The 10,286-nt window shown below is 36.9% G+C and overlaps 3 protein-coding genes across 3 annotated transcripts; 2 read left to right on the top strand and 1 right to left on the bottom strand.

Moving 5' to 3' along the window:
- Window positions 1–252: 252 nt before the first annotated feature.
- Window positions 253–1,086, top strand: LOC113758099 (the record flags this gene model as incomplete). The annotated part of the gene is made up of 1 exon (XM_027301131.1): window positions 253–1,086. A coding segment is annotated over one exon (621 nt), but the record flags the coding sequence as incomplete, so codon positions are not given.
- Window positions 267–4,354, top strand: LOC113758097. The gene is made up of 5 exons (XM_027301127.1): window positions 267–321; window positions 1,673–1,808; window positions 2,975–3,183; window positions 3,305–3,362; window positions 3,820–4,354. The coding sequence occupies exons 3-5, from the start codon at window positions 3,001–3,003 to the stop codon at window positions 4,029–4,031; spliced, it is 453 nt and encodes a 150-aa protein (XP_027156928.1). The 5' UTR covers window positions 267–321; window positions 1,673–1,808; window positions 2,975–3,000; the 3' UTR covers window positions 4,032–4,354.
- Window positions 4,355–7,215: 2,861 nt separating this feature from the next.
- LOC113758098 (GTP-binding nuclear protein Ran-3) lies at window positions 7,216–9,727 on the bottom strand. The gene is made up of 8 exons (XM_027301128.1): window positions 9,617–9,727; window positions 9,408–9,477; window positions 8,964–9,020; window positions 8,712–8,829; window positions 8,196–8,285; window positions 7,922–8,101; window positions 7,723–7,800; window positions 7,216–7,592 (listed from the first exon to the last, which is right to left on the bottom strand). The coding sequence occupies exons 1-8, from the start codon at window positions 9,617–9,619 to the stop codon at window positions 7,523–7,525; spliced, it is 666 nt and encodes a 221-aa protein (XP_027156929.1). The 5' UTR covers window positions 9,620–9,727; the 3' UTR covers window positions 7,216–7,522.
- Window positions 9,728–10,286: the final 559 nt, after the last annotated feature.

The following is a 10,286-nucleotide window of genomic DNA, read 5'->3' as shown; positions in this document are numbered from 1 at the left end:
AAGCTTTTGCTGGCCCACTAGTTCGGTTCCCTCTTTCATTTGCTTGTTTTGTTTTAGCTCCCTCCAGTTACGGAATACTACCTCCGCGTGACCGTCTCCTCGGACAGTTGCTAACTTGGTGCTCACCACTCCCACAAATCAAGCACTTCCGCCCTTTCCGCCAATAATCGTTCTCGGTATGATTGGCCTTTCCGCAATAGCCACAAGTCAGGTGAGAAGCCATCTTTTGGCTTTCTTGAGAAATTTCCTCAGGTCCGATTTGGCTTAGTCGAGAAAGATTATAGGAAACAAAAGGTGGCTCCACCCTCATTGGTGGAAAAGGTAGATCTTGTTGCTTCTCCAAAAGAGAATCTGGGTGAAATAAACATGCGTGCTTCCGTTGACAATAGAATGATTGGATATAAAGAACGAAAAAGAGAAAATCTAGATGGTGCTGCTGGATCTTACTTAGCTAGAAGCTTAGAATCTAGGGATTCCGAATCCAGTGATTTTGATAGTGATGCTTCTTCTGTTGGTAGTTGTAGTGTCAATAGCGAGCGACAGAGACGGTTTCCCTATCGTTTGGCGCAGATTCCTTTTCAGGTGACAGATAGTGTTTGTAGCGATGCGGAGTCATTTTGTGGTTCAACAGATAAGGAAGAAAGTTGTTCTCTTTCTCTTCCTTTGGAAGAAGAAGTGGCAACAAGTATTCATAACTTGGAGTTGCATGCTTATCGCTGTACTTTAGAGGCATTGCATGCTTCTGGACCCTTAAGTTGGGACCAGGAGACATTGCTGACAAATCTTCGTATGATGCTCCATATATCAAATGATGAACATTTGATGGAGATAAGGAGCCTACTTTCTGGTAAAACTGGTGCTAATTGTAGATAATAATCATTCAGCTCATTATTTTGTTTTTAAATAGGACCATTCACAAAACATTGTAAGAATGCTGTGTTACAGTTTGTACTCCCTGTTAAGTTTGTAATTCTCCAATTGTCTCTTGTAGCTCTGAAATCAAATATGAGATTCTTCTAAAGGAAGGACTGCATGTATTGGATATTGCAAAGAAAATAAGTGCTCCTACTGTCATTTTCCTTTTGATTTGTTCTGTTCCTTGTCATTGTGCAGTTTCAAAGAATGTAACAAAAATTGCGAATATTGCATAAGTAATCAGATATTTGATGACTTAGTTGCCTCTTACCAATTTTATTATATTTATGTCCGTGGTTAAAATCGTGCAATTATTGGTGTGAAGAATGCCTAGAATTACTGGCAAGCAAACAGTTCAGCTTAAGTCAAGTTGGTATAATCATGTGTTTGAATTGGAATTAGCCAGCCAAGTAATTTTGTTTTCTTGGTTTATGATTGTGCTTCTGTTTTCGTATTTTAAGGTGCAATGGTCCAATATAGTTACTTTCTTTAATTGGATGGCTACATCAATTTGTAAATTTACTGTGGAATTGTTGTTACTGCCTTTTCTCCTGTAACCATTGTGTAGTATTGGAGTTTATTGCTTAATATTTGGCTTGAACTCTAGAGTGGGAGTACACCTATCACTTTTATTATGAGTGATATTTCAGATTTCCTGATATGTTAGTTTGGAGTTTGATTCTTTCCATACTATTTAGCAGTAGCATGTGAAGTTCCTTTTTGAAGACATTATTGATCAGTCCCCTGCATTTTCCAGGGACAAATTTTGGAAGCATGCTTCCCTTGCTTCCCAAGGTTTAAAGATGATGTTGGGGACCTTGGGCTTTGCACCTTTTCCTTGGCATATACAGTGGGACACTGCTTGCATCCACTTTCTTGCAGATAAGATCATGGCAAGTCCATGCTACTGCTGCTCAATTTCTAGAAGTTGTTTGCTCTTTTCAACTTTATTATGCCAAGAGAGCTGATTGATGGCTGACATATTTTTCTCCAACAGCCATAATGTTGCATTTGCTCATACTGATGCAATATTCTTCTCCACCTGTTGCATCTGCATTTTGTTTTGAATTCTTTTAACACCTTCTATTTTAACAAATCTAATTTCATGCATGTGTAAATTCTGGAAATTAGCTTCAGTCTGCATGCTTTTATCCACTAAATCACAATGTAGTTCTCTTGCAAAGCTTGTGAGAATTACGACCACTTTTCTAAACTATCAGTGCAATACCACATAACAATATTTCAATGCAGTATAGACTTCCCATAACTGCCCTTGATTTTCACTGATTACCATGTCGCTTCTCATATCTCGCTCTCTTAAATATTGTGGCCTTTGTTCTTATTGTTACTCCTAATTGCTGTCACTTTTCCTTTTTCTTGCTTAGTTGTTGAGAAAATCTTCTTCTTTGGGTTGAGCTTGCCAGAAGGAATGATACCTTCCAACAGGTGCCTATTGAGAGGACAACCATGTAGAAGCTGCTTTGCTTTATTGATTTTTATCTTTATTATTATTATCATATTTTGGTTGATAAAAGATTCTTAGGCAAAAGAAAAAGAAGTCATCCAATCTGCTAGTTGAGGATGTCGCATATGCTTGGAATCACTTAATACATAGAAATGAGGTGGTCAGTTGTACCGCACTTACCATTGTTGGAAGAATGCACTGTCATTTCTGAGCTTATGACTTGATTTTGGATCAAGATTTTTCAAAATTTTCCATGGTACCCCTCTAGATTTCTTGGTAAAAGATAGAATTGTGACAGTGCTTTAAAAATCATGCAGTCGCTGGTTAAGCTAAATGATTGAAATTTCCTCTACGATAAATATTCTAAACTTCCCCTTTTCTACTGTAAATGCTGCTACTTCCAAGTTGTGGTTGAGAAATGTATATCGATTGTCCCAGCCATTCATCTGCATATACTTTTAGATGATGTGCATGTATCCTTCCTTATTTATTGATTGAAAGAAGGGTAAAGGAAACAGAAAAACCTCATTAGATAATTCATTTTAATTTAGATGGGATCTCCAGCTTAGTGGTTATGAATTCTTTCATCTGCAGATGATGTGGGAAAGTTGTTTCAGGTAATGGTAGTCCCATTGGCAAGGGACAGTGATGTGATGTTTGTGACCAAAAGTCACGTCACAAGCCTCCAGCATTGGTGTAAGATTAATTTTTCTCACTATGATCGAACAATACAACATTACTTAACACAGATTGGCTCCATTCACTTCAGTAGCATATCACTTTCCACATTGACAGAGTTACGGGTAGTCCACTAAGTATTCCAGGGCGAAGTTTGCGTCCATTGATTCCTGTTATCTACGGTTTAAACAGATGATGCTGGTTCTAACAGTCTTGCGCCCCTTTTCTCATCATAAAAATGATCAGGTGATATGGCTTCCGTGTCCGACTGATGAGGCAAACTATGACAAATTTGTTGTTGCTGGTAAATGTATCTGATTTACTTGTGTTTCTTTTGGTCTGCTTGGGTTTGTCCAGATTTACACTGCTAATAATAATTGAGATTAACTTTGATAATGCTGTATCTAAATATAGTAGTTCTGATGCTGACTGAACAAGAAATATTGCAACTGGTTAGGCTTTCTTCTTCCTTTTTCTCAATTACTCTGTTCAGTAAACTGTTTCCTTAAATTGGTTTTTGATTCTTTTTGGTTTCTGATTCATTATGATTTACATTCCAAAATAAGGTAATGGAAAATGTCTTATATGTCTAAAAACCATTACAAGATTATAATTTCTGGAACCAGAAACAAGGGATAAGATTGAATTGTATGTTATTATATGTCATTTGTCCTGAGACAAAACTTAATCGTGTGAATACTGTCAATTTAGAACAAATATTATACCCAAGATTCACATGACAGTTGTCTTTTTATGTTAAGGGGCTTGCTTGGGTGCGTCTATAAAGATGGCTGATGTGGAGATATGTTGCTATCATGGTTATATTGGTGTGCTATCACGTTTGACAGGAGAGTTTCAAGAAGCGCCACATTCCTCTGTAGTTCATGAAGAAGACATAAGTGAAACTGTTCAAATAAAAATTCTGGATATTTTTCTGTGGCTCTACAGCTGGAAGCACAGCACTCGTACATGAAGAAACACCACAGAAGGAACTAGGTTCAGTTTTGATCATATAGCACATCAAAGGCTGTCTACAATTAGAACGTGGCCTGCTACAAGTCGAACAAGGGGAAATAACAGTAAAATTAAATAATAAAAAAAACCTCTAGTTAAACTTATTTCTGTACTTAATAAACATAGAGAGACAACCATGCAAGCTGCTTAGTATGTGCAAGGAGTTGAAGTAGTGGAGCCTGAAACTTTTGAAGGTTATGGTCAGATTTATCAGGACAACAATCTTTGCCCATTTGGATTGCTATCTTTTAGGGTTTTGTGGAAAAATATACTGTAGCAATTTAATACATGTGAGATAAAAAGGTGATTGAAAAAATGTGATTGAAAAATGTGTTTATAAAAAACGTAAAAATTTTTTGAAACAAAATGACTTTCCAAGCAGCGCTGTGCCACAAACGAGACCTGTGGTAACATACTCCTTACCGAAAACTTGATGTAACACATGGAGGAGATACTGGCAATCAAACATAACTTGCTGCTTGATCCTTATTAACATAGCGGTAGAGAGACTACCATGCTGCATCTAAACTTCAAACATTTTGCTTTAACCATTTTAATGGTCCTACATTATTGGTTGGTAGAGAATCAAAGGGGTTTTACCATCGAATCACAAAATGCTATGATTCTTACATGGAATTTCTTAATTTATTTCGAAGTAATTTAAAGTTTTTTCTAAAAAAAAAAAAAAAAAAAAAACTGATGTATACATAGAGAAAGCCGTGTGCAATGAAAAATGCAAGCACAGCTTAGGGAGGTACATAAGAAATGTATTGAATCAATTCTTTTTAATGAATCGATCTGATCGCAACTTCAAATATGGAATTCAAATTCAAACCCAGTGTGAGTTTTTCTATTTGACTTTGCTCCCCTCAATGAGAATGGACAAGAGGCTCGTGGGATTACTGTCTAATTCACCAATTCATGGGAAGAAATTGAACTTTTGTATTTGAAAAATGTTTCAGTAGGTATTTTTGAAATAAAAGTAGATGCCGGTTGATAAAGGAATCCTTGATCATAATTTCTAGTATTTCCTGAATATCTTGATTTAAGGTCAAAGAATTGCCTACCGCTACCATATAGTATTCATCTCTACCCAGCAAAAAAAAAAAGGACCAGTCTTAGAAATTTCATAAAATGGCTAAAAACGAAAAAGATTCCATAATCAACAATCAGATAATTCATGAATCCTTTAGTAAAGTTAACTCTCCAAACTGGACAAATTCTTCACTAACAGAAATAAAAAAGAAGGATATGTCTCATAGAACAAGTACAATCAGAAATCAAATAGTATTTTTACATCCGCACGACTTCGGCAGATCGCATCTTTTTTTCCACGCATTTCTCAAAATACTTCAACAGACGATAAATCGATTTTATTTTATATACCTCTTACTTTATATTTTATCTTTATTAGCACCGTATATAATGATAGACGAATAACAAATTTTCAATTGAACTTATTCTTTCAATTATTCTTTTTTATTATGTTCCTTTTTCATAAAAGGGAATTTTAACCAAAATCAAACTAATCCATTTTCACTATAAAATCGAAAATTTTTCATCATAGAACAATTAGTCGATCAAGTAAAAGGATAGCAAGTTACAAATTCTGTCTAGGTAGGATGTGTATTTCTATTACTATAAAATTCATAAATATTCATATATGTAGTAGTTAATGGTGGGATTACAATTATCCTTTTTGGAGTGACGAATCTTGTATGTGTTCCTAAGAAAAGGAATTTGTCCATTTTTCGGGGTCTCAAAGGGGCGTCATACTTATGGTAGTATAAATCCAATTCAGAAATTATGTTTCACAATTTATCTGCTGCACACTATGACACTGACAGAAATTACGTGGTCTTCCTGTGTCAAAACTAATAGAACAAGTAGTAAGAATTTGTAGCCCCCACGTGAATGGGCTGGTGGTTGGCGCCTCCTCCTCGGGACCGTTAGGTCCTGGGGTCGAACCTCCGCAGCAACATCAGTTCGCCGTGCATTTAACGTGCTAGGTCTGGTTGGGGCGCTGGGCCGGGCCGAGTGGGGATTAGTCGGGCCGCCTTTACGGACTTGACCCCGGACACCCCACTCCGTCAACAAAAAAAAAAAAAAAAAAAAAAAGTAGTAAGAATTTGTAGATTTAGATGTACTCGTGTGATGTAATTTACCATTTTAGTGTTTGTGTGAATTTACCATTTTAGTGTTTGTGCAGTAATGCACTGCCTTCCTCCCATTTTAGTGTTCTTATATTTATTTTCTCTTTTTTTTTTTTTTGCAGTAACGATATATTGTATAACCTACTCTATCCTAATTTAGGGAGAGGGGGAGCCTAAGAAAGCTTGTGTTAGGGACTAGTAGATATCCAGATCTAATTAGACCAAGAAAATGTTATGACACTACCTTTAAATTTTTTTTCACCTACAGTCCAAAGAGGGACTTAAGTCCCTCGGGTGGAAAAGCAAACAGATTTTTAATGTGCCATCTGTTTCTTCATTCGTACTTGGAAGAGCACAAATGAAGCTCGACTTTTGAAAATTTTGTCTTCAGATTGGCTTTGAATATTTTTGAAGCTCGGACTTATTTTGAATACAATGTGCACTCAAGTCGAGAATATTTTCAATGGTTTTAACGTGCACTCAAGTACAAATGAAGCTTCAATATTTTGTCAACAATCTTCTGAATCAAAGATTTTTGCAGCATGATGGCTTTGGTTCCTTTTCAGCTACCATAGAAATTGCTCACATCGAAACAATTCCGAAACAATTCCGGAATCAACAACTTGTAGACACCAAAATAATCCACATCCGCGAGAGCAAAAGGAATTCCGACACAAATTACGGCCAACGTGAACAATACCCAAAAAATTACATCCCTTGAGCTGCTGGCATTGACTGGTTTCATGCCATCCCCTCCTATATTTCAAAAATACTAGTCATTGCTGCTCCATACAACTTGCACTTTATCAATTCTGCGTGTGTAGTGATACTAACGAGCATTATCCACGTCGAATTCAGAAAAAAACCTCAGTACAAATGTCGTACCACCGGATGATACAACAGCCCTCGAGCATAAACCAGGTAACAAGGTGAAGTTCTGCTTAACCCCAAGACCAGAAACAACAAAATTGTTGGTCCCGCACGCAAAAATTGAATTATAAGACGAAATGCACCCTTAATACATGAAAAAACTAAAATTCTGCATGCAGTCTTAGTTCATACAAACAATAGTCCACCGTATCTTTAACTGATTAACCACATCGGGTCCTTCTCACAAACAAATCAAGGCGAAACATCAGGAAGTTTGAAAATTCCTAAACTGATCGATGAAAAATCCCTCGATACTTTCTAATATGGAGACAAAATTCTGGAAACCTATAGATGGCAAGGAAACCTATCGATGAAAAATGCCACAAATTCCATAACAGAGGCACTCCAAGCTCCATCCAACCGCTCCTTACTCGAAAGTGTCATCATCGTCGTCAGGGAGTGGCTGAGCAGCAGCTTGAGCAAGCTCAGCCTCATGCCTGAAAGTTAAAATTGCAGCATTAGTTGGCATGTCAGTCATGGAGCAGCAACATCTATATGCATGTATAATGCGCAATAGCAAATTCCTTGTTTCATCTCTACGAGCATGTGAAAAGACAAAACACTTACTGTTGCTGTGCAACCAAGTCAATCTGAACTTCAGGGGGTAAAAGGGCAGGGGACTCGACAAAATGCAAGTTAGGGTCCCTGAAACAGTTCAGAAAATCAGTGAAAACCTTCAGAGCATTCTTGATCGCTAAACCATCTTTGAGTACGTTTAAACATGAAATTCAAGAGTGCAAACTATCTGCACAAGGTAAACACTCACCCAGCGAGTTTCCTTGCAAGATATAGGAAAGGCTTCTCAAAGTTGTAATTGCTCTTTGCTGAAATCTCATAGTACTGCAAGTTCTTTTTGCGGTGGAAGGTAACCTGCTTTGCCTTCACTTGCCTATTCTTCACATCAACCTTGTTTCCACAAAGTACAATTGGTATGTTCTCGCAAACCCTGCAATTGACCCCAACCGAAAACAATTCATAAATATTTCAACTAGTCTTTTATCTATCATTTCAAATAAAAAGAAAAAGGATCTAGCACATACCGACAAAGATCACGGTGCCACGTAGGAACATTCTTGTACGTCAATCGAGCTGTTACATCAAACATGATTATAGCACACTGTCCATGGATACTGCAGACAAATCGCAAGTGTCAGACAAAAGCACTTGGGAGACCAAAGAAATAAAAAAACATAAATGAGAAAAACCACGCAGCTGATACTAAGAGCTACCATCCAATAAATTTAGATTCTCAACTACTATATTTACCATACACAGTTCCCAGTTCCCACTGATTCTGCTTCACAAGGTATCATTTTGGATCTTCAAAAATCAACAACTTAGGCAAATACAAAATTTACCAGCATGTATTAGTGTAAACAACCAACTAAACACTTTGTGCGCAAACTATCAGCAATGTGCTGTAAAAGAAGCAAGACGAATCAAAATTCCCCCAATATCACATTTCAACCACAAAAAACACTGAACTCATTTAATAAAATCATGCACAAAAAACGCAATGTATCTACACATGTTTTAAGCAAATGATCAGGACTTACTAGTATCCATCCCGAAGCCCACCAAATTTCTCCTGTCCAGCTGTATCCCAGCAATAGAAACGAATCTTCCCACAGTTTGTAAAGAAGTCCAATGGATGAACTTCCACACCAATAGTTGCTATTTACAATTCAAAACAGAAAGATGGTAACACGCTATCAGATCAAGCACAGCAAAAAGCACCACAACTTCAAAAGTTAACACGTCAAACCTGAATCTGAAACACAAAAAGAGGGTACATTTCCATCACTTACGTTCATATTTCTTCTCAAATTCACCAGTAAGATGCCTCTTCACAAATGTAGTTTTCCCTACAGTACAGAAAGCACCGAGTCACCCCACAAAAATACTCAAGTCATGTATAAAGAAGAAATGGACAAGCACAAAAAATAACCTTAAAAATGACTTTTTCCCATTGTCCAATACCCTTCTTAAATTCAAAAATCCAAACCCTAGCTATCATTTCAACCGCTCAAATCTCAAGACTTTCACACATCCAAACACAACCTAAACCATACGAACAAGTAACCCTAGAACAAACTAAACTATTCAGAGAAACTCACTAAAATCCCAAAAAAATACATAAAAAAAAATTCTTTATCACATCATCAAACAGACAAAAAATCTGAAACATAGCAATCGAACAATACCATACAAAAAATTTCCCAAATAACAGAGGAAAAACATAAGATTTTTACCAGTTCCACCGTCACCAACAATTACAAGCTTGAAACTGGGATAATCCACGGTCTGCTGATTCGGCAGCGCCTAAGAAAACACGACAAAAAAATCAAATCAAAAACACAAAAAAAAAGTTCATTAATCGGCTATACATAATAAATTCGAAATATACCTACGACGAGAGATGGAAAATACAACGATAAATGCAGATCGAGAAAGTACTTACCATTGATGAAGATCAGAATCGAATTGCTGCGAAAGCGGAGAGGAAAGATATAATCAGGAATTGGGGTTTGGAATTTTGGGCTGCGGAAAATATTTGGGAAGGAGGAAAGTGAAAAATGAGAGGGTTTTTGAAGGCGAGGTTTTTGAGTTCAAAGAGGGTAGCTTTGAGCTGACGCGACAATCTGAACCGTTGGATTGAAATTGGAGCGGCTGGGCTACGCGACAATCTCGACCGTTGGATTAAAATTAGATCGGCGAGGATACGCGACAATCTCCACCGCTGGATTCAAATTAGATGGGCTAGGACAGGAGACAATATGAACCATTGGATTGGCGGAGATCAGTGACAATCTGGACCGTCGAATTAAATTTTTTCTATTAATCTCTTTTTCTTTTTTTTCGGCTCCTTTTAAAAGATACAAAGGACAAAGTAAGTTTAAATTATATAAAAGATACAAACAAATTTGATTAACTTCAAAAATTTAGAAAATTAATTACTTGTTTAATTAATCTTTTATCCTTAGCATATTTGCTTTCTCTGCTTGAGGTATTTGCTTGGCCTGTTCACGAAGTATTAGGTGGTGTCTGGATTGGGATTTTTTATCAAAAAATTTTGGGATAACTCCACAAACCTCTCCTGAGGTTTCTGACACTTGCACTGAGACCCCTTT

Source organism: Coffea eugenioides, unplaced genomic scaffold, assembly GCF_003713205.1.
Source record: "Coffea eugenioides isolate CCC68of unplaced genomic scaffold, Ceug_1.0 ScVebR1_360;HRSCAF=1025, whole genome shotgun sequence".
Lineage (NCBI taxonomy): Eukaryota > Viridiplantae > Streptophyta > Magnoliopsida > Gentianales > Rubiaceae > Coffea > Coffea eugenioides.
The sequence above is the reverse complement of the archived record's forward strand: the minus strand, read 5'-3'. Positions and strand labels throughout refer to the sequence as shown.